The 24,760-nt window shown below is 38.4% G+C and overlaps 2 protein-coding genes across 2 annotated transcripts in view; one reads left to right on the top strand and one right to left on the bottom strand.

Annotated features, from left to right (window-relative positions):
- Window positions 1-23,491, bottom strand: part of RNF145 (ring finger protein 145) — a 54,362-nt gene extending 30,871 nt beyond the window's left edge. The window contains exons 1-3 of the mRNA XM_037152231.2: window positions 23,206-23,491; window positions 17,343-17,545; window positions 10,238-10,346 (exon numbers count right to left, since the gene is read on the bottom strand). Coding sequence (XP_037008126.2) covers window positions 10,238-10,346; window positions 17,343-17,526 — 293 coding nt within the window. The 5' untranslated portion in view covers window positions 17,527-17,545; window positions 23,206-23,491. The remainder of the gene's footprint in view (window positions 1-10,237; window positions 10,347-17,342; window positions 17,546-23,205) is intronic.
- Window positions 23,034-24,138, top strand: LOC119054384 (uncharacterized). The gene is made up of 2 exons (XM_037152276.2): window positions 23,034-23,667; window positions 23,783-24,138. Exons 1-2 carry the CDS (start codon window positions 23,034-23,036, stop codon window positions 23,791-23,793), a joined length of 645 nt encoding a protein of 214 aa, XP_037008171.2. The 3' UTR covers window positions 23,794-24,138.
- The last annotated feature ends 622 nt before the right edge of the window (window positions 24,139-24,760 follow it).

Below are 24,760 nucleotides of genomic sequence, written 5' to 3'. Positions count from 1 at the left end.
TTAGGAAACTGGCTCATACGGGGAAAATCTTTTAAAAATGTCACTTCCAACTCTACGGAGAATTTACTTAGGCTACAAATTTATTCTGAAACAAATCTTAACTCAAGTCAAATATTCCTCTTTGAATTTAATTCATTTAACCTGTGATTACTGAGAAACAACAAAATTTAAGTAGTAGCCAAGAAGCCTTTACACTCTGAGAAGAAACTTTTATGGCATATGAGGGAAGCAAAAAAAGGGAGAATTTAAATTATTATCAGTAAGTTAAATGGTAACATTAGAAGACAGTTGTTTAAGTTCTTTTGATATTAAAGTGGAAAAATTTGTTTAAGAAATTTCTCCCTCTTTTCTTCAATTGATGAATGCTTTATTCACTGTATTTCAAAACAGTGTGAATGTTGAAGTATTTCTGAACAAACTCATATGGCTGTATTTACTTTTTCCATGAAATTACTTCCTATTAGGCAATCAAGTTGAATTCCTTTAGCACACCATAGTCAAACATGTAATGACCCCTTAAATAGTCAGCAAGGAAAGTACTGCCGAAAATCAAATTTAAAAACTCAAAAAGATTTTAAGAATAGAATCAGTCTGGAGAACAATTACAAAAATCGTAACTAAGCTTCATGGGTGATTTAGTAATTTTCCTCTATTCACTCTATGATAACTACTTCTAACAAATACTGTATTAACAGTCTCTGTCAACTGAAAGAGAAAGCCGAATTCTCAAGAGAAATTTTTTTAATGCAGTGGTTGTCAGCCAAGGGTGATTTTGCCCCTGAAGGAACATTCTGCAATGTCTGGAGACTTTTCTAATTGTCACAGCTTGGAAGGGGGTTGGAGGTGCTACTGGCACTTTAGCAGAGATGCTGACAAAACATTCTACAGTGCACAGGACAGCAAAGTCCCCATAACAAAAGAATTATCCAATCCAGGAAGTCATGAGGAAACCCTGTTTTAATGCAGAGAGACACAAATGCTACATATGTAAATCACATATAAATATCTGATCATTAGATTACTATAGGGAATCATTAACGTAATTACTATATTTTACAGTTTTAGGATAGTATGATAAAGAATAAAGAGGATTATGACTTTAAAATAAAATGTACATATAAACAGCACTTAGATTTATGAAGTCTTTGAAGATGCTATTTAAAGAATAAATTTACATTTAAAAGGGATCTAACTCTGAGTCCCTTTACTATGTAGGCCTATAAAGCCAAATCATTTCTTTTTAGGCATAGCATATCCCTCTCCAACAGATCCAGTTTAAAAAGAGGCCAGGGAAAATCCAAAAAGGCAGAAAGCAGATTAGTGTTTGCCAGAGGCCAGGGATAGGGGAAATGGAAATGACCACTTAAAGGTACCAGGTTTAATTTTAGGGATAAAAATATTTTGGACTGAGGTAATGGTGATGATGGCTGTAAAACATTATGAATGTATTGTATGCCACCAAATTGTTCATTTTAAGAAGTTAACTTTCTTTTGAGAGAGCAAGAGAAAGAAAACAAAAACATCAATTTGTTGTTCTACTTATTTATGCATTCACTGGTTGATTACTGTATGTGCGCTAACTGGGGATTGAACCCTCAACCTCGGCATGTTGGGATGATGCTCTAACCAACTGAGCCACTCGGCCAGGGCTAAGAGGTTAATTGTATGTCGTGCAACTTTCGCTTTAATTTTAAAAAAGGAGGGTGGGGAGAAGAGGGCCTACAAGAGCACTATCCCCAAGGAGAAAAGCCACACTTGCCCCCAAAGGGCCCCAGTCCCCTGGAGCTCTTTCATACGAGGTTCAAACTGAAGGAGCAGATTACAGAGTTGGGTTCCCTGTCGTGATTCCTTTCCCTTGTTTGCTTTTGTCATATTCTAATTTTACAAAACAAAACTTCTAAAAAAATTAATATTCTGTATTTGTGACTCAGAAAGAATTTACTGAACATAGTATATTGTTAGCAAACTGCAAGGCTCTGGGAATACTGTAACAGACAAGACACAGTTCCTATAAGCACGAAGCTTACAAACCAGGAAGGGAAACATACAATAAACACTCATCCTAACAATTATTTAATTACAATTGTGGTAAGTGCTATAAAAAAAGATATAGAATAACTCTGACTGGTGTGACTCAATAGATTGAGTGCCTACCAACCAAAGGGTCACCAGTTTTCCCAGTCAGGGCACATACCTGGGTTGTGGGCCAGGTCCCCAGCAAGGGGCCCATGAGAGGCAACCACACATTAATGTTTCTTTCCCTCCCTTCCCCTCTGTCTAAAAATAAATACATACATACATACATACAAACATACATACATACAAACATACATCTTTTCCACCCTAAAAAAAAAAAGACAGAATGTTGTGGGTGTTTTAAAGTTTTTAAAGATTTTGTAAAGTCATAGCTATATTTAAAATTGTATCTTTTATTATCTTCACACTTCTATATTTTTCATTTAGGTAGTTCTTTTGACTTCTGTCTTTTATTTTAATATCACTTATTTTATTTCTTTTACCTCTCATTATAATGTTATTATAAAAGGTTTTAATTTAACTATTGCTTTATCCTTCCCCACATTCCTTTGGCTTTTTAAAGCCTGTTAACTTTCTAATCCTTTGTATGTTTTTAGTTCTTTTTCACTCTCCATATACTCATTACTTTAATGATTTGTTGAGATTATAGGAGACTAAGAAAGGTCGCACTCCAGAAGAATAATCAGTCTATAGACAACACCTCAAGTGAGGCAGTCCCCCCTACACCAGCTCTCTCATTATGCCTTCTTCTAGGGCCCCGGGAATTCCTCTCCCTCAATGCTGTGACCTCTCCCACTACTGTCCATTAAATTCGTTCAAAAACCTGAGACAGGGGACTGACCAATCATTCCACCAAAGAAATTACCCTCTTCCCCAAGCACCTGAGACCCTCTCCCCTTTACTCATCTCCAGTCCCTCAAGACAGTCCCTGCTCGTCTCCCGTCTGACTGACTCACTGATAAGCCCCACCTCAATGAAGTTAGCCAGGCCCAGAAAATCTGCGCTCTCTCTCAGGTAGCTGAGCCTGGCATCCCCAAGCCAGGACAGTGGCTTTGGTGAGGGCTAAACTACTAGCCTTACTAAGCAGCCACTACAGAGCCGTCCCTTCTGAAAGATGAACCTGAGAGCTGCATCTCAGTCTACACAAAAGTACTGAAATAAAGATGGACATTAACAAAGATCTCTGCATCTAAGTCATGTGCAACTTCACGGCATCTCCTGCTGGCAACAAACTCTTGCTACTGCATCTCAACAGAGTGGGCTATTCACAACAAAAAAGAACAAGACAGTGAGCCTGAATAAGAAAGATCTGGAGGAGGACTCATCCAAAATTCCATGAGTCATTTAGGTCAAAAATTCGCCTGAAGCAAAAGCCACAGAATTCTAATTTTTAACAGAATTTTATAACTATTTTAAGACTGAATTAGATGAGATATTCAAAAGCAGTATAGCAATTTTTTTATTTAGAAGACTTAAACAGTAAAATACATTAAGTTGGTCAGAAGCAAAATTTCCTGCCTTCTGCTTATAACTGAATAAAATCTTTCCCTGCTTAAACCTCTTTTTTACTTTGTCAGCAATTTGTGCAATGCTGACAGTCAACCCTGGGCACTAATTAACGAACCAAGTACTTTACTAAATAAACAAAAATCTACTTCCCTAGTCCCAATAATAGCCTATTCTCCTTTGACTGAAACTGGTTGGGAGCATAAGAATTTTAAGATGTATGAAAAGGATATAAGAACAGCTTGAAATGGGAAAATCCTTGCTCTAAAGAGCAGTGTAAATTATAAAAAGTAAAGAACAATATCTAGGAGCTTACTAATTCAACTTAGTCTCTTAAGTAACCTGAGTTACTAAATAACCAAGGAACAATTTGTACACTCTGGCTACTTAGAACTTTCACACAATGTTAAATCCGAAGAAACCTAACCTACCAGTACACAGAATAAAGCAGTGGGCCCTCCAAGTTATCTTTTACAATATGTGCAAACAAAAAGCATTGCTCAATTTAAGAGATCCCAGAGACTGAGGTGTTCAAATGCCTGAATTTGAGGACCTACCACACCCTCCCTAAGCACTGTGCTAACAATGGAATAGTTCATTTATCCAAGGTTTAATTATTTGAGTCATCTCTACCACTCCATCACCCTGCTTCTCTTTTCAGTGTCTTCCTAACCCCTACTATATGATGGATTGGCCAAAAAGTTTGTGTGTTTTTTCCGTAAAGTGAAAAATATATTTTTCATGTTCACCAATAACTTTAGTAATTTGGTTATTCTGAGTATGTTGGCAATCTCCTGCATGGTATAACGTTGTTGTTCTCAATTAATGTCTCAATTTTCACTGTCAATTTTAACTGGTCTACCTGACCATGGAGCATCGTCCACCAAGAAATCTCCCGCATGAAACTTTGGAAACTACTTTTGACATGTTCTATCAGTCACAGCACCTTTTCCATACACTACAGATTTTTTTTGCATTTTTACCTCTCTTGAAATAATAAACATAATAGGCTGAAAATGTCAATTTTCTTTCACCTTCAGTATTAAGATGACCATACGAAATTTCGATTTTGATTAAGTTTTTTAAAAAATGCATGCTGAAGTAACAGCTGTCACAATACAATCTAACAAAATTGTTTTGAGTGAACTTAAAGACTTAAAATTAAGTGCTACTAGAGCCTTCTTACAGAAAAAAATCAAACAAACTTTTTGGCCAACCCAATATTTAGTGCCTGTTCAAAAGAAGAAAACATCAACACTGAAATGGGTCAATTCTATTCCTGCCAAAATTAAAAGTTAGGTATAGAGTGAAAAAAAATTATTTAAACAATTCTGTAACCTAATAGCAATGGTTCTCAACAGAGGAAAATGTTTTTCCCAGGAGACAACTGAAGCAGGGACACTTTTTGTTTCACAGCTGCTGGGGAGGGGGTGCTCCATAACCGGGTGAGGACAGGCAGGATGTTGTTAACATCCCGTGATGCACAGGACTGCCCCACAGCAAAGAATGACCCGGCCCAAAATGCTAAGTGGCCCCAAACAAAGACATCCTCATCTACAGGTTAGAATTATATAAGCTTTCATAAAATATAGTTAGTTACCTGTATTTTACACATAAATAATTCTTACAGAAGTTTTACATTTGAAACCATACTTATATACTCAATGGAAAAAAGTATACTTTCACGTTTTGAAACCCCTAAGCTCTTAATTCAAGCCATACACATATAAAATTGAAAACTGGTTCAAAAATCTAACAATAAAGCAAGAAATTTAAGAACACTATACTAGAGTTTTAAAATGGTCAGGACAGTTGAAGTTTTTTTCCCCTTAGTTCTGGATAGTCAATTTCTTAAAAAATTTTACTTATTTATTTTTAGAGAGGGGGGAAGGGAGGAAAAAAGAGGGGGAGAGAAACATCAATGTGTGGTTGCCTCTCACGTGGCCCCCACTGGGGACCTGGCCTGCAACCCAGGCATTCAAACCCACGACCCTTTGATTCGCAGCCTGTGCTTAATCCACTGAGCTACGCCAGCCAGGGCTGGATAGTTTCAATTTTAAAGTAGGATTGGTACTGGAAAATACATTCCATATATCACTCAAAAGTAAAAGCATAATTCTAATGAGTTAATTAGAATATTAATATTAAATGTTTATACTACAGCACCTGAGCCCATGGCTTTTCTGAAGTTTAATTCTTCTGAACTGCAAGCTGTATCAATTCTATAGACATTTTTTTCTTTTTAAAATTCATTTAAGGATAATCAGCTTCATTATGTGAGTACAGGTATTTAGGGAAAACAGATCCAACTTTTCAAAACTATGAAATTTTCAATGTAAGAAATTAATATTTGCAAATGTCTTTTTCTATAGTCAGTTTTTGAAGTATTGGATTAATGAGAGTATCTAAGCAGTGTGACTCTTCTTCTCAAGACTGTATGACACTCTGCCTTAACATAACTAGAGTAATGGTGGAAAATGTTTATAAATCATCTAGCAAGTAAGGGACTTGCTCTATAATATGTAAAAAATTACTACAACTCAATTTGTAAAAAGACAACCCAATTAAATAATAGACAAGAGGATCTGAATAAATATTTCTCCAAAGAACATTCATACAAAAAGATGCTCAACCTCATTAGCCATCAAGAAAATACAAATCAAAACCACAATGAAATACCACTTTACACTTGCTACACCAAAAAAGAGACAGATATGAACAAGTGTTAGCAAGGGTGTGGAAAAATCGGAACCCTCATCTGCTGCTGGTAGAAACATAAAACTAGCACAGCCATTTTAGAAAGGGTCTTCAGTTCCTCAAAAGGTTATATATAAATATTGTATGATCTAGAAATTCCACTCTAAGATACACGCTGAAGAATAAACATATGTCCACACAAGAACCACGAATATTTACAGCATTGTTCGTAATAGTCGAAATATCCATCAATGAAAACTTACGATAAACAAAATGTGGTATGTACACATGCACACACATATAAAATATATAAAACAATGATTTGGACAGAAAAATAAAATGGTACATGCTATACCATGGATGAACCTTGAAAACATGGTAAGTGAAAAAAGCCAGGCACAAAGAACCCACATACTATACAATTCAATGTATATGAAGTGTCCAGAATAGGCCAATCCATAGGGATAGAAAACAGAGCTCACCGTTGACTAGGGCTGGGGGTTATGGGAAGTAACTATCAGGTGCAGGGTTTCTTCATGGAGTGATGAAAACTCTGTAAAATCACCCTGGCCAGATGGCTCAGCTGGAGCGGTATCCTGTGCTCTAGCAGACTGCAGGTTCGATGCCTGGTTAGGCACATACCTAGGTTGCGGGTTTGATCCCTAGTCAGGGCATGTGTAAGAGGCAACTGATCAATGTTTCTCCCTCGCATTGTTTCTCCCTCTCTCTCTCTTTCTCTTCTTCCCTTCCCCTCCCTAAAATCAATGAACATATCCTCAGGTGAGGATTTTTTAAAAAGTTCTAAAATCAACTGTGGTGATGGTTTGCAATTCTGTAGATGTACTAAAACCCATGGAGTGTATACTTTACATAGGTATGTGAATTATATCTCAATAAAGCTGTTATTTTTTTAAAAAAAAACTTAGTTATAAAACTGCCACATTAAATCTGAACCATTGTTTTCAAAACTAAAAACTGTAGCCTTAATGTTTTATGTATGTGACAAAGTCAAGCCTCAATATTTATGAAATGTGATATGCTATGAATAATTCAAGCAAGGCACCATCTTTGCTAACCTTTTATGAGACAGCACCACGTAGTGTAAATTATACTAAGAGGAAAAATACTAAAATATGCCGTACCTTGAAATTGTTAGTATGAAAACTAACTCCATTAAGATGGGCAGCCTTAGTTTAGAATCAAAGAAGCATTTGTCAAGGTAACGTTATTTATTAAGTAAGCAAACTACTTCACACCCAGTCTGATTCTAAAACTCATTTCCTGTCCACTAATCATCCTGCCTCCCTGACAGAACAGAACTAAGAATCAGAAAACCCAAGCTCAAGTTAGTCTGGAATTGTCCCCCTTCCAGCTCTTTGGCCACTTCAGTTTTTTCATATGTGTATCTCGTAAGATATTAAAGATCGAAATGAACCAAAAAATAGAAAATGTTACATACTGTAAAATGTTATTAAAATCTTTATTGTTTAAAATTTTAAGTCTGAATTTTCTAATAATGAAAACAAACTTTAAACATCAGAAAAAAATGTCCCTATAAACCAAAACTAAAAAGTTGAAATTGCCACAAGAATGATCAGAATAAGGCTTGTCTTTACCGCTGACCCTTTATTGTTACATGACAGAATTTTGACCTCCCTAAAGAAAAGCCTGGATGGTAATACTGCAGATAAAAATAAAGCTACATGGTATCAGCCATCACTATACCACAAATCACATGGAAACTGAAAAACCACGAGGGAAAAGGCAGGTTCATTGTTTTTGTCACCCAGAATTATAGTAACTAGCAAAGCAATAATTTTAGTATTTAGCTATCTACCTTCAACTTTGAGATTTCTCTGACTTTCAAAATCCTATTACCTGTGGAATATTCTGCCATTTAAAAAATCCTTTTTAAAAGACTAATGACGTAGGAAAATGCTCATAAAACATTAAAAACAAAACATAACAATGTCAGCTAAAATTTGCTAAGCACTTATTATACGTCAGAAACTGGGCTAAGAGCTTTCCATGTTTTATCTTATTAAAACTTTACAATAGCCCCCAAGATATTATCACCATTTTACAACTGAAGAAAACTGAGAATTATCTCTCTGCTAAGTGATACTACAGTTATGGGTTAGTAAATAAGGACCATGAAATATGAACCTATCCTATTACCGATCCTTCATCCAAAAAATGTGGCACCCCTGGAGGGTGACTTATTCCATTATACAGAAATGGAATAAGTAGAAATTGTAGAAATTTCTCCTGTAGAAATTGTGTCTACAGACACAATTTCTGTTTAAAAAAAATGAATAAAAAGACAGGGAGCCATGTCTCCTTTGAGCTTGAGCTGAGATTCGGATGTGTCTGGGTCAGGAGGGCCAGCACTCTGTCCATGTCAGTGCTGGCCCTTGGGGCTATGTAGCCCCTTGGGGCTACAAGAGAAGCCCCAAGTTGTTCTCAGGAAGGAACCTAAGCATACAGGGACATACTAGTATGACACCAGATTAGAGAAGTCACTGTCCACACTTGACAGTAAAACAGAGCATGATTTGAAACCCACTGTGAGGATTGTAAGAACTGCGGCACTGCTTTGGCAGCTCCAGATTTTGCAACTCGGACGTGTGAGGACATACCCTGGGCAAGACAAGAGTAAGTCACCACTCCCCAGGTCCGTTCTGAGTAGAGGAAATCAACAAGACAGGAGAGAAGAGAGGAATGTGGGAAGACCAGCTTTCTGGGAAACACTTGGGGCCTTTGAGAAATAACCTTAATGAAATATTAAGGAGCATGAAACAGGAACTTTTCTGCTTCAACAGGAAGGGCCCAGAGTCAATGATCAATTATTTTTACTTTTTCATATTGACTAAAGTGGTGAAAACTGAAAGGTATTAAAAAACTGGAAGGAAAGACCAGAATTTTAACAAGTGGATCTCTGGGTGATGTAATTTCTACCTGTAATAATTACTACCTATAATTTAAAGGCAGTAATTATTACTACCTTTAAATTTTCTGTTATTTCCTAAAAATTGCCTACAGTGAATGGTATTCTCTACATTTTATAATCGGGGGATAAAAGGGGCTTTAAAAGAGTCAACTACTGAATTCTAGTCATATAAAAATGCTACTTTTATATGAACAATAAAATGACAACAAACTCAGTTATTAACAACTGAACCTAAAACAAAAACAAAAACAAAAACTAACCAAACACTAGAACAGGAACAGAATCACAGAAATGGAGATCACATGGAGGGTTATCAGCAGGGGTGTGGAAGGGGGAGAGATGGGGGTAAGGTACAGAGAATAAGTAGCATAAATGGTAAGTAGAAGATAGACAGGGGAGGTTAAGAATAGTATAGGAAATGTAGAAGCCAAAGAACTTACATGTATGACCCACTGAAAAGAACTAAAGGGGGGAAATTCAGGTGGGAGGGAATGTGTAGGGCAGAGGGGAATAGGGGGGGGGGGTTGGGACAACTGTAACAGCATAATCAATAAAACATTAAAAATGCTATTTTTAAGATTTGATTTCAAGCCTACACCAAAATCTATGTTTCAAACCTACAGACAATTGTATCTCGTTATATATGCAAAATAAGCATCATTTTTCTTTGACTTGGGAGTACATTTTACTACGATTATACACTTCAATCAAAACAGAAGAAATTATACCACCAAAATTTTTTCTACCCCATTACATTTACTGCGTGGATTTAGTTCACTTGTATTTTAACATTCTGGTCCAAAGAAGATGCTCATATTCATTGGCAGACCAGTCTTAAAATTTAGGACTACCAGACCTAAGCAAACAGACACTACCACTAAAGAGGCAGAAGTTCTGAGCTATAAAATTACCTCATCAAATAATTTATATCAGTCATCAGCTATATACGTGGTTGAACTTCTTAACAGTGTTCATGGAAAGTAGTTTATTGGTACAGATGAACTTGAAACTCAGTCATACATTTCAAAAATGGGGACACGTTCTTACCTGGAGATTTGATGGCCAGCATAGAGGAGCAGGGCAGTCAAAAAATATAGGTAAAGCTGAACCAGGTACTGCCTGGGCAAGGTTAGTAGCACAACACTTATAATATAACCTGCAGTAAAAATAAAAAAAAAGATATAAATAAAATAGGGTTCTAGTTCAGTCTTCCCATTGATTACACCAATAAAAAGAGCTTGAAGTAAATTTCCAATTAGGTTTCAACCATGTAAGGAATTTTTACACTTCACTACCAAAGTAAGTTCAGCACAGTAAAATCACCTGATTTTGTTGTTGTTGAAGATTTAAAGCATTTGTTACTTCTTTCTATGTTTCTGTCAATGCTTTACAACTGAATACATCACACCAAGGTAGAGCAGCCTCCTCTACTCATCTACCCTTCCTGGTGTCTGCTCATTTGCTCTATAAAATGCTCTTGTTCTCCAGTCCCAGGGGAAGAAGCCTCTAAGGCTGTCCCTGCCATCCAATTCAACCTCTTATTTTTCCAAGTCCTAAACACCTCTATCTTCCACATCTTCGGTAAGTCCTGATACCAATCCTTACCTCTCTTTTCAAATAAAGTACAGGGCTCTTCCCCAAATACTGAAGGAAACTTAACTTCTCATTAACTTCTTTTTCTACAGCCTACTTTTCTCATTCCACTGACAAATGTTATAAACTATCTGTACCAGTAGCTCTATTTTCTAACCACCTGTTATTCCCTCTTTTCATTCTACAATCTACAAATCCTCTACTTGATTCGGACTCCAACCAGAGGGGTCCGTGTGTTATGGCTGTGCCGAACAAATTCACACGGACTGCAGAAGTCCTGTGGAGAAAAGGACTACAGGCCACTCTCTAAGTGAGAGACCCACACCTGGACAGGCTTTTAATGCTTTTCTGGGAGCATTACCTAAAGGAAGGTCCTCATTCATCACTGTCAGGCAGTAATGATCAAACGATAGATAACATCCATAGCACTAAGAGGACCTATTTTGAATCAAGGTCAAATAGCTAAAGGGTCATAAAACTTTGGGAAACAAACTCATTTCAGGCTTGGATCATTATCATTTAAATTGAGAACATTCTCAGCAAAACAGGTTTCACTGGATTTTATATATTCTTTCTTAGGCCTGATCACCTCAGGGCAGGGAACCTGCCCTTTCCAGTACAAGGCCACACCCTCCGGTATTGTTTTGGGCTTAAACCAGGCAGAGGAAGTAATGCAGTCAAGAGATTTGGAGACTTGCTGCAGACAGAAGGAGGACTCAGGCAATGTCAAACCTGAGGGGTGAGGGTCCATCACCCCTTTTTTCTATAGTCCCCCAAGTCCTTCCTGAGGGTCCCCCCTTCATGACCCTGTCTACCTTAGAGATTGCCCCTCCCTTGAGGAATCTTACCCATCATTGGCTAACCTGTCATGCACTGGGGGCCAAGGGTGAAGTAAAAGGAAGCAGAGGGGGCACCCCTGCCAGGAAGATAAGCTTTGTCTCCTTAGTGGCTTATGGTCCCAAGGTCTTTTACTCAGCCTTAGCCATAGCGGGGTTACATCTTCAGAAACCAGGCAGGGCGGTTCCCAACATCTACCAACCCCTTTCCCCTCTAAAGAAGACAGCCAGTGTATCTTTTGTCTCAGCATCTAAGGTGACTACTCTCAAATTGTGATCGTTTGACTCTGTGACATAAATTTCCCTTTACCCTCTAAACTCTCCCCTTCACTTCCTTTTCACCTTCTCAAATGAACATAGAAAATCCAGTCTCTGGACAACTGCTTTTCTGTGTATAAAATATGTAGCTCCAAGAATCTATTTTCTAGCTTCGAATGTACCATTCCAGACATATGTTAACAAATATTGGGTTGGCCAAAAAGTTCCTTTGTTTTTTTCCATAAGATAGCTCTAGTAGTGCTTAGTTGTCTTTAACCTCATTCGAAACAATTTTGTTACGTTGTACTGAAACAGCTGTCACACCAGTGTACTTTTTAAAAACATCAAAATTGGTGAATTTTTGTATAGCCATTTTAATACTGAAGATGGAAAAAATACATAACATTTTTGGCATATTATGCTTTATTCAAGAAAGGTAAAAACACAACTGAAACACACACAAAAAGATTTGTGCAGTGTATGGAGAAGGTGCTGTGACTCATCAAACCTGTGAAAAGCGGCTTGCAAAGTTCTGCGTTGGAGATTTCTAGATGGACAATGCTCCATGGTTGGGTAGACCAAAGGGAGTTGACAGCAATCAAATAGACACATTAATTGAGAACAATCAACATTTTACCACAGCAGAGATAGCCAGAATAAAATATCCAAATCAATAAAGTTATTGGTGAAAATGAAAAGTGTGTCTGTTAATTTATAGATAAAACCATATGAACTTCTTGGTCAACCCAACAATTACTGAGAACTTACTACATATCAAAGCATCTTAATCATTTGTTACCTTACTAAAAAATCATTTCTTATTCTAAGCAGACATCTCATGACACATGATGCCTGAGTTATATATACTCCAGTGAAATGAAATGTTCTCATATACAACAAGTACAAACTGAGCTCCTTTCCTCCTTGCTCAACAAGCTAGCTCATCCTCTTTCACTCTCCTAAATCCCATGCATGCTGACTCAAACCTTGAGTCATCTTTTCTCTTATTACAAGTCCTGCTGACACTTCCTCAGTCTGTCACATTACCCTTCTTTCCAGTCCCTATGCCACCCTAATCCACTCTGTAACAGAACAGTACACTAACTGCTATTCTTCTTTCAGTCTCCTTTCACCTTCATACATCCTGTATTACCAGGGCAATATTCTCAAAAACCACCACTTTCACGTAGACAACTCTTGTTCTAAGACTTGTAAAAGTTCTAAACCTCTCAGGCTGACATTGCAGGTCTTGCAAAATCTGGTCTTAAATCTACTCTCCTATATTTAATTTCCACTTATTATTAATGAGTCTTGAATAGGACACAGATATCCCTTCCTAGCACCTAACACCCGCTCAGGCTGACTCAACCACGCTTAAACCTAAGGAAATAGTGCAGTGTGCTAGCTAGGGACTACAGAGGCAGAATTCAGATTTCACACACAGTACATCATAACTTCAAGAACAATCCAGCAGAAGCTAGAAATAAGTATTTCCTTTTCATTTCTTAAAATAATTTCCCAAATTAATTTTTTAATCCCTATCTCAAAGGACTTTAGAGTTATTTAAAAGGATGTTTATTGTTTTAGGAAGGCTTTTTAGTGTTTATAGCTCAAGAATTTTTCTAACCAATCTACTGCATATAATTTCTCCTGCCTTTTAATGAACTATCAGATATTATCTTTCCCAGATATTATCTTTCTCTTCTCCTGTATTATCTCATAAAATCAGCTGCCAAATCCTCTAGATTGAACATATTCATTTAATTCATTCTTTCAACTGTCCAGTCACTCAACCAACATTATTACATATAAAGTATGATCAATATGTATTCCTAGACCTGGAAGATCCAAAGAATAAAGTAATCACGGTCCAGTGAAAACATGAACGTGGACAAAAGTATGATACGGTGCTGGTGCTGTGATGAGCAAACATTAGAAGGGCTACAGTTGATTAAGCTTGATCTGGACTTCAAAGTGTGAACAGATCTTTTTACCAGGCTAAGGAACAGAAAAACATTCTAGGAAAAGAAAATAGCAGGAATGAAAACCATAAAAACACACAGGATATGTGCAGGAGACAGTAAATTCTGCAACGAAGAAACTGCATTTTAAGCTAGAATTTGGTGTGAACAGAGAGAGTACTGGGAGGCCACTAGAAGATGGTGCTGTGCTGACAGAACTGGTGGCTAAAGCCTCAACACAAAGCCTTGTCTATGACACCAGGAATTTAGACTAAACTCGTGGTTCTCAAATACTTTAGAGATCCATTGAGGTTAGGAAAGAAAACAAACAAAAAAACCCTACGGCTAACCTATACCCCCATTCTCACATTCCAGTGGAAAAATAATTCTGTGATAACAATAACATATATTGCCCAAGATTTGAGAGGTTATGAATACCTATGCCAAAATGACAGTACTACAAACAAATCCTTTAAACTACAAAGACTAGATATTTCTAAAGGTCATACAGAAAACTAACAACAAAAACTCAGAGGGAGAAATACAGATCAACAAACTATTAAACATTGACAGTAAAATATAATCTTAATCCTCAATGATAAGGTAAACTAAAAGGACAAGAAAAACTTCAGAAGGGCAACAAAATATATGTGACAATAGAGTATGTTAGTATATAGTACATGTTATATATATAACTTGTATATAATAGCCGGTCAAGAAAAGTTTAATTAAACTATTTAATAAATACACAAAGACTATCAGACAGCTACCTAAAATACATATATACCTCTAACACACTACACACGCACATAAATTCCAAATGAAAATTTCAATATAAAATAATAAAACCGTAAAAATTCTACAATAAAACATGATGGAATTCTTTATAAACTCAAAAACAGGAAAGGCTTTTCAAACTGTTTCAAACCCTAAAGGTATGAAAGAAACAATAAATTCAACCACATTAAAAACAAACTCTGCATGTCAGAAAAAATTAAGTATAATCAAGAGAACTGGAAGAATAATCTCAAAGGGTAAATTTCCCCAATATATACCCAAACTCCCACAAACTGGTAAGAAAAGGCTAACAATCCCATAGAAATGTGGGCAAAAGACATTAGCTGACAACTCACTCAAGAGGAAATCCACCTTTTTCTTAAATGTGAATAAATTAAATTTCACTCAAAATAAGAGACATACAAATTAAAACATTTTTTAAAAATCCATTTTTCACCTACTGAAGTAGCTAAATATAGCCCTGATTTGAACAGAAGGCAGGACTACAAGCAATCTCAACCACTGTTGGTGGAAATACAAAATAGTCAAACCCTATGGCGTGTGGTATCACTCAATGGTACGAAGGTATGCACTCTTTATCCAGCAATTTCACTTTTAGAAATTTATCCCAAGGCTCTATTTGTACCCGAGGAAATTAGGGCTATACCAAATTATTTAGTATAATACTTAATAAAGTAGAAGACAGGAGCTATCTAATATGTCCACTAATAGAGTGATTAATTCAATAAACTATGGTGTAGCCGTGTAAAAACACTACACACAGGGTTAGGGAGAGTGAGGCCTCAACACTATCAGCATCTTATGATTTGGCAGACTAGAATACAAACCTTTATTTCATGAATACCTAAAAGCAGAGATATGGCTCTATATCACTAAGTTAAAAGTTTATAAACAAAAGGTTCAAAACAGTGTGTATTGTGCTACCTGTACAAAAAAGGGGAAATACATACATTTAAATTTATATATTTTCATGTATATCAGCGTATTGTTATGTTTACTTACATATACGTAATAATATCTAGAATTATACACAAGGACAAGAGAACTTAGTGCACAAGGAAGAGATATAAGAGAAGATATTTTTCACTGTATACTTATTATGCTTGATTTCTGAACATAAATACATTGCCAATTTTAAAAATAAGAATTTTTAAAATGTGTTTAAGGATGAAATTCTGTAGTCAAGAACATTATATAAACACTAATTCTGACAGAGAAGTTTTCCAACCAAAAAACTATTCAAGCTGAAATGATCTACTCAGGTAATCACTAACCTTACTCTACTATAGCATGTATTAACACTAAGTGTATTTAAGAAGGTTGAAGTAAGTTCACAAAGTTACATCAGTAAGCATGAATGGCAACTGTACTACAACAGATTCAATTTCTAAATTAATGTTTCTGGTTATTAGGCAGCTGTCTTTATAATAGGTATTTTGATATATTCACACACAGTATATATGATAAGCACATTTTTTAAACCACAGTGTAATACTTTGCTGATTTAAACTAAACGTCTAAGCTAAGTGTTCAATTGTTCTTCTACGAGAGACTGGAATTATTTTCCATAAATTGGCTAACATACAAAGCCTTTAATAAAGGGCTGAAAATTATAGTGTTTCGCAGTATAAAAGAACGTTCTCATTTCACAGACTTTCCCAAGGTAGTGCCACCTAAAAGAGAAGAGTTTACTGCACCCAGATGTTCTGCTTCCAGTGCACACTGCCTTTTCCACTAGACCTTACCTCTACCCACAAGGACTTACATGGTGATCTCTTAAGAGCTGTAAGGAGTTCTCAGGGCTAAGCTTTGGAACTGAAGAAGTCCTTCTACAGATAAAAATAAATCTCATAAAGAAAGGACAACTCTTCAGAATTTTATAAAAGATGCATTTCTTGATGGGCAATTCTAATAAAAATATTAATAAAACCACAGTAGCATATCATTCAAACCATATCTTATGTTATACAGTAGCAACGTCAAATAAAATTATTTATTTAACGTTGCTACTATACATGTGAACTAAATAGTATGCTACTATACATTTATCACATGTATATCACAGCTATACATGTGATAACATTGCTATCATTACATGTGAACTAAAAATTACCCAAAAAATTAAGGATCATGACTTTTAGTGTAGATTAATTTTATTTCTTTCCTGTCTGTATTTCCTTTTTTTAAATTTTTATTTATTTATGTTTAGAAAGAGGGGAAGGAGGGAGATAGGGAGCAAAATGGAAGATAGGGAGCAAAAATCAATCAGCTGCCTCTCGCACACCCCCAACCAGACACAACCCAGGCATGTGCCCTGACAGGAATCAAACCTGCAACCTTCTGGTGCTCGGGCCAGCACTCAATCTACTCAGCCATACCAGTCAGGATTCCTGCCTGTTATTTCTTGACTCCAATTTCTTTAACCTCTCGTCTACATTAGTTTTACCACTAACTGCAAATCATACCAATCACATTTCAAGGAGTACTTTAAATGTCTGGAAAGGTATTTGTAATATTTACATTTTATCATATTAAAATCTAAAATGTTTCCTTCTGCCTTCTAGTTTCATCCCTAAAATAAATGTAACACTGTCTGTTTTCCTCTCCCCCTAACAATCCATGTGCAATGGTTAAGACTATAAACAAGATTCATAAACATTCATCATGGCTCACTGAAAGATGAGAAAAGGTGACATAAATACTTACCTACATAATGCATATTAAGAGCCAAATACTTGTATTGGAAAAGAGGGTTGTTACTGAGGCTACTTCTTTGGATCTGCTGGAAGAAGGAGCTGACATCCCATCTGTACAGGACATCCAACAGCATGATGCTTGGCACTCTCAGGGCCACATTTAACACTGCCTCCAGCTTCTCCTTCGCAGCCATGGTTTTTCTTGGAACGGACCTAAAATTCAGGAGACACAAGATACAAATACAAGTTGTATAAATACAACCTCTACTAGTTTTTAGATATCTTAGTATGAACCTAATGACTTTCCACATACTGTGTAAAAACTGTGTTACAATGTATAGAACTTCTCGGCCACGTCTACTACTTCTGGATAATTATAAAATAAGGTTTGTATTGTGTTTTCACATGGACTCTTTCAGGCTTGCCTAATCTTAAAAATTCTCATTAAATGTTCAAGCCTCAAAACTTATTTTAATAAAGCTCCCAACTCCAAATTCTAGGCAATTACCAACCAAATGTCCTAAAAGAATACTGCAGGTTTTATCCAAAGATAAAGAAAAGAAAAAAATACTTGAAAAGACAAATTTACTCCTATAAAATTATTTGAGATTTATGTAGCTCTTTAAAAACAGAGCAAACATTAAATATTTATTATATTTAAAAAAACCTGCCCTGGCTGGTAAGCCTCAGTGAACTGAGTGCTGGCCTGCAAATCAAAGGGTCACTGGTTCCATTACCAGTAAGGGCACATGCCTGGGTTGCAGGCCAGGTCCCCAATGGAGGGTATGCAAAATGCAAGAACACACCGGCTTCACCCCTTCCTCTTTCTCCTTCCCTTCCCCTCTCTCCAGAAGTAAATAAAATCTTAGAAAGAAAAAAAACCCTAAACTAGTCAATAAAAATGTAAATGCAGATTTAGTTTCTAGCACCTCATTGTCTTTTTCCTTATCACTTACAATCAAAATTGAAGTGCTGATTTTACAATATAGATAAAACCCAGAGAACTGATGGTATGTAAATGTAAAGAAACCATTCTTTGCGATACTGTTTCGTTGAATCACTAAAGTTAAACTCGGTCTGAAATTTCCATAATTTGCTTTCAAGGTAGGAAGATAATTCAAATTCTTCCCATCATATACAGACATGCTGGCACATGAAAGTCAACTACTGTGAGTCTGCAGCCCCTGTCTTTACTGAGCCGTTGTTGAGTAGTAGAGTAAGGAAAAGGAAGAAAAAAGAAGGAACTGAGGATCTCCTGGACAAATCTATTTAAAAGAACAAGCCAGTGAAATACTGCTTTATACAACTGAGGTGCAAATTAAGCCAAGGAATTATAAGAGAATAGGGCAAACAAAAGTGGGCAAAGAACCATTTTAAGAGTAAAGATAATTCTGGATTGTTGCCTCTGACAATATCCTTTTAAGAATTTTGCTGAGAAAGCTAACTACATTTCTAGCTTTGGCAGTAATTTCAGGCATTACAGGACCAACGAAAACATTTATCTCTAAAGAAAATTATAGTGACAGATTTCTATGCTATGGTTAAATATTTGTCAGTATTCCCATTTTACCCTCTAATTTTCATTGCTTCGTAATTCGGTTATTTAAAAAGGGGGCAGTTCAACTTGGCACACCATTATTGTAAGTTTTTAAAGCACTGAAAAACAGATTAATTTCACTGATTGTTAACTAATCATATTATCAGTACTATTGCCCAACATATATACATACTTTCAATAATGCAAAATTAATGTTTTTCATAAATACTATAGTTCTTATTAATTTAAATGAACAAGACCACTTTAGTAATTTTCCTATGTAAGAAAAAAATATTGTGAGAGAATCAAAATCAAACAGCTGTATCCTGGGAGGGAGGGGGGAAGGCCAAATCAACATTTGAATCAACAATAAAATCCCTAATCAACATTTATTGTAAATACATCAGTCAGGAACCTAAATTTCTCAAAGCTCATTATTTTAGGAGGGGGTTAAGAAAAGCCTGGAAAGAAATACAAAATATTCACATTAACATCCTTTCAACACTGACACTGGGGCAATTTTTGTTTCCTTCTTTCTACTTTTTCCTGTTTGCCAAATGTTTTAGAATACCCATGTGTTTTGGGGGGAGTTGGGGGGACTCACTCATGTGCTTGTGCCATGTAAATGACTTAAGGAAATAAAAGCTTATTCTGAGGTTAAACTGATACATCAATGTACTCTTGGGAGTTTAACTCTTTTTTCGTATTGCAACATCCAATATAAATTACTAATCCATTTACAAGCAACAACAAAAAACAGGGAACATTACTGGGTTGATACTTGTGGTCCATATTTATTTACTTCATCTGATTTGCAGCCTTCTATTTTTTAATGTTTTCTTATTTTTAAATGTGCCTACTTTCATCATTCACTGTACCTCTTAAAGGGGTAAAGAAAAAGAGTTTAAACGAATAACCAATCCTGCATTAGAAATCAAGATCTGAACTGCTGTGGTGGGGGGTGGGGGGAATCTCCCCAATTCTTACAGAGAATCAACTCTATTACAAAAGAATGCCACTAGGACAACAGTACATTTCCCTCTTAATTACTTCTACTGGGTCTCACAAATACAACAAGAAAAGAAAATCTTGGATCCCTAAAGCTATCAATACAGAAGAATATCCAAAAGGGCAGATCCCCTAACTCTACACAGTAAACTCAAGACTCAAGCGCCTAAATTAAGAAGGAGCTTGGATAGAATGACATGTATCTGTGTAATAACAAACCTACTGCTTACTAAATGTTTATTTTTGTATGTGAATATTTTAGCAAGTGACTGGCAAGCTCACCATATATAGGGATGTGTAGGAAACAAAGTTAATTCGTGGAAAACCAAATCAATGTTATCCACAAAAGATGTAGAAGGAAAAAAGAAAAAAAATATCCCCTAAACTTACCAATATTCAATCTTTATAAAGCAGAAATGCCACATGATAGGGTGGTGACCGGCACAAAAAAATGCCATACACTACACTCTAGCACCACATACCAAACCAACACCTAAGCAAAATGTTGAAATATTTATCTTGTTTGCAGATACCTGAAATCACTCACACCGGCCAAATCACTATTGCAAGCATGCAGTAAAAATGGAGCTTTCTCTCCCAGAGTAAATAGATTATTATACCTCTATGATGTCTGGTTCAAGCCTAATTTATTTTTATCTCTAGATTTATCGGATAGCTCTAATGAGCATATCCTAGGTCAGAGTGAGCTCAAAATTCTCTTAAAACAAAAACAACACCAAATAATCCTCAAAAGTAAGAACTAAAGACAAAGAAAACTTAAAGGCTTGACACTTCTAAGGCCAAATATATAAGCTACATCCAGCCCAGTTCAATAACATATATTTAATTTTCAACGCAAGATTTTAAAATTTCCGCCTTGAACTATGAAAAGTACTGGAAAAATAATAGTCCAACACAACGTCTCAGCAAGTAACACATGCTCATTTAAACACACTTTAGGCAGTAAAACAGCTCTTAAACCAAAAAAAAGGTCTCTCTGTCCAACAATGGCAAAAAAGGTTCAACAAATGGTAACCAAAAACAAGGTCACAATATTTCATTAAATGACTTTCTCAGGCTTGCAAGCAGTAATCGCTACTTACACACACAGTAATGTCTGTACAAGTATCATGTTGCACGGTTCACCATTCATATTTGTGGGTTAAACACAGGAAGCCTCATTCTACACTTGCCTGAAAACACTGCTCTGGTTTTGAATATGAAGAAAGCAAACAAATTATCACAAACAATACAAAAACCATAAAATGTTAAAGTCATGGCTCACTGCAGTTGAAGAATTATGGTAAATAAATAGAACTGGAAAATAATGTGATCTTCATTTGGATCTGTGATGGATCTATAATGTGATAAAAAAAAATGAAGAATATTCACACCTCCTGAACTCCCTTGTAAAAAGACAAAGCAAAATAAGAATGCTTTGCTTTGTCCAATTTAAAGTTATTCAGTAAAATAGGTAATTTAAGGCTGAAAGTTTCTACATCTTTTTTCATCAAAATAGAAAAACAAAAACTACCATTCATCATTAATCTTTCTTTATCCCATCCAATTAAAAAAATTCTACCATCAGCTAAAACCAACCTTAATACTGACAGATTTTCTGGATATTTACATTTTAGGATAAGCTCTAAAAAATGTAAAAGGATAAAGCTAGAGCCTAATATCATAACTAAACTCAGCCAAAAACTGATACCCAGGAGGAGAATGAATTTCTTACATAAGCACTGGCACATGTTTTAAATATAGCTGGTCTTCCCCACTCCCACTAACTGCTAACTTTTCGTGTACCTGGCTTCCAAATAAATTACTAGCAGTCCTATAGTTCATCGTCATCTCCAAAACGGCAAAGATATGGAGTCCACTCTGAACTGAAGGTACATCTTTCAACTTAAGAAGCCAGTCAGTGGATAGTGGATATAAAGACTGCTACCTCTGCCATTCGGCGCTCAGCCTGGGTCACGACTGCAGCGCCGACAGCTCATCCTCTGGGCATGATTCAAGATTCAGAACTGTACACTCCGTATTTTAAAAAATAAAAAGACATAGTTCTCTCCTTTTCTTTCACACTAGTTTCCTGTTTATTGTAGACCGCGAAGCAAAGCCATCCATTAATTAATCTTTGATGCCTCCGTACTGCAAAGCCCCCTTCCTCTGTCCCCGCACCTCCTCCCCCGCCCCCACGCCTGCGGCTCTCCGGCGCATTTGAACTATAGTAACCCCAACTCAGCTAGCTGCAAAGCAGGCAGCAGCGCGGCAGCAGAGGCCGCCGCTGCCGCCGCGGGATAGGGGATTACGTTCACAAAAACTCTGCCAGGAGAGGCCCGTGCCAGGAAGCTCTCCTGTCTGGCCAAGGGTGCCAGCTCTGCCGCGCCCCACACCTGAAAGCTTCCAAAGAAAGATGCAGGTTTAGTTCTTCATCCCCGAACAGAAATGGGTATCATTACTTAAGGGAGGGCACGGGTCTCGGTTTTCATGAGTGGGGAAAACAGAACTGCAGGAAGATGCAAAAGGAATAGCAGGCGAGAGAGGAAGCGACAGGGACAAAAAAGGAAGGGCTGAGGAGAGAGGTCTAACTGCAAAAATGGACTGATAAACGGGATGCAGAACAAATCGGTCCCCATTCGATGATGGCTTGGCAGGGCCTTTCCACAACCCCCAAACGAACTCGAACCGCAAGAAAGAGAGAGGCTGAGTTTGGGGGCTGCGTAGACCAAAGAAGGGTAAGACGAGAGGAAAGAGGGAGGGAAGGTTGGGAGCAAAGTGGACAAAGATGCAAAGGGAAAGTTGGAAGTAGGAACAAGAGCAAAGGAGCTGGAAAGGAGCAGCTAGGAAAAGAGGCAGCTCAGGAAGGGGCGTACAAAAGGGGTGGAAATGGGATGCTAGGGAGGCGAGGGGGGAAACTACACAGTGAGGGCATCTCAGGAATGCCGGGGGAGGTGAGGGATAGCTCCAGGAGGGTGAGGAGGCGGGGGGCGGCGGCACGGGCACGGGAGCTGGAGGGGCAGAGCGCGCTCCGCGCTGGGGTGCGGGAGGGGCGACAGAGTCAGAGTCGGAGAGCACCCGTAAGGGGTCAGGAGGACCGCGGGAGGGGCTGGCGGTTGGGAGGGAGGGGGCCCTACCGGTGAAGAGGGGATGTGAATGCCGCTGAAGCTGGAAGGAGAGGAGGTGAATGGGGGAAGGGGCACGGGGAGAGAAGAGGAAGGCGCGGGCAACGAGATGGGGGAAGGGAAGATAGGGGAGGGCGGATGCTGGCGGCGGACGGAGGGCGCCGGGATGGGAAGGGGCCAGCGGGGGCATAAGGTTCGGTCACCTCGGGCTGCGGCCTCCCTGCCCGCGAGGCGGCACCGCCAGCAGGCCGGCGGGCTCCGCAACTCCCCGGCTTTCTCGCCCGCCCTCCCGTTCTCAGGCTGGGGCGGCGGCGACCAGCCGGGACAGCGAGGCTCACAGCGGCGGCTCCTCCGCGCCGGGCCTTGGTTGCTGAGTTTCGGGAGGCGGCGGCAGCGGCGGCGGCAACGGTCCGACCCGTGTGGTCACCATCGTCCGCAGCAGCACGCGCTCGCGAGCCGAGCCCCTCAGCAACCGCCGGCGGCCATGGCTCCAGTGCTCTCTCCTCCCGCCCCCGGTACTCTGCAGCGGCCGCAGCCAGGCTCCTGCGCTCTGCGCCTGCGCGCGGCGCAGCCAACGCGGCGAGCCCCTCCCCCGCCAAAAAGCGCGCGCGCCCCCGCCATCACTCACAATCGCAGGAGTCTGGTGGTTAACTACGCCGCCTCAGGTACGAGGGTGGGAGACGCTCGCCCCCACCTACACACAGCTAGGCTCTGGGGGCTATGGAAACGCGTACCACAGTGACACCTGCCCGTGGGCTGTGACACGCGCCATTCTGACAGGTGCACTGTAACACTCCCCAAACACCAAGAGCCTCGCGCATTCACACCCACCCTCACCTGCCGGGACCACGTGGGAGAATTGGAGGGGCTGATCTTCACCCGGTGCAACCGCAGTAACAATGATGCCAGAATGTTTTTTAACTCCCTGAATGATTGGACTAGACTGTCAACCCCATGACTAGCGCAGAACAGGAGTTCAGCAAACCTGTGTTTAATAAGTGAGTAGATGAATGAATAAATGAAAATTGGAACTGTCCACTGAGTATCCTTAATTGAAAAATTCCGACCCCTTAATTTAAAAAAACTTGCTCAAAGGATGTTACCGTATGAAATTAAATGATATTTTGTTTGTCTTATCTTTTGGTCTGAAGTTCCAAACAGATGAGAGCATGGGCGCGCACACACACCCTTCCCAAGGTCCAAGTTCTGCGAAGCCACGAGCAGTGACCCATATTACTACCCTAATTTAAATGTCAACACACCTTTTAGAACAGAATCCGAGCCCCACTTGCCCATAATACAAATCCTGAAGCATGGTGTGTGTGCACAAATGAATCAAGGATATTGCTAGTCTCCCTGGCCTTCGCATGACTGTTTTTCTATCACGACCTTCCTCCACAAATCCCTGCACCCCCGCCCACCACCTTCCAAAAACAAAACAAAAAAACCCAAAAACACACCTACATTGTTTGCGTTTTTCTTTGGTTAGTTCCTGGAGAGCCGGTTGCCACTAGAAACCAGTATAGCCTTTGATGTTGTCAGTGCCTATTACATAGAAGATATACACCTGGAGGTAAAATGTTGCAACTATACTGGATCATCCTGAAAATGGGAGGCTTCAACTTCTGCATGTTACAAGAAGAATTAATGTATTTCAATCTAAATTCCTGTGTTGGGGGCCCTCCTTAGAATTTCAAGTCTCTGGCCTCTGCACTTTAAATGATAATCCCCCCAATTGTGAGCAACCTTTGCACCTTG

The sequence above is a fragment of the Artibeus jamaicensis genome, unplaced genomic scaffold (assembly GCF_021234435.1).
Source record: "Artibeus jamaicensis isolate MK-2021 breed Jamaican fruit bat unplaced genomic scaffold, CSHL_Jam_final contig_432, whole genome shotgun sequence".
Lineage (NCBI taxonomy): Eukaryota > Metazoa > Chordata > Mammalia > Chiroptera > Phyllostomidae > Artibeus > Artibeus jamaicensis.
This window is presented reverse-complemented; position numbering and strand designations above follow the sequence as displayed.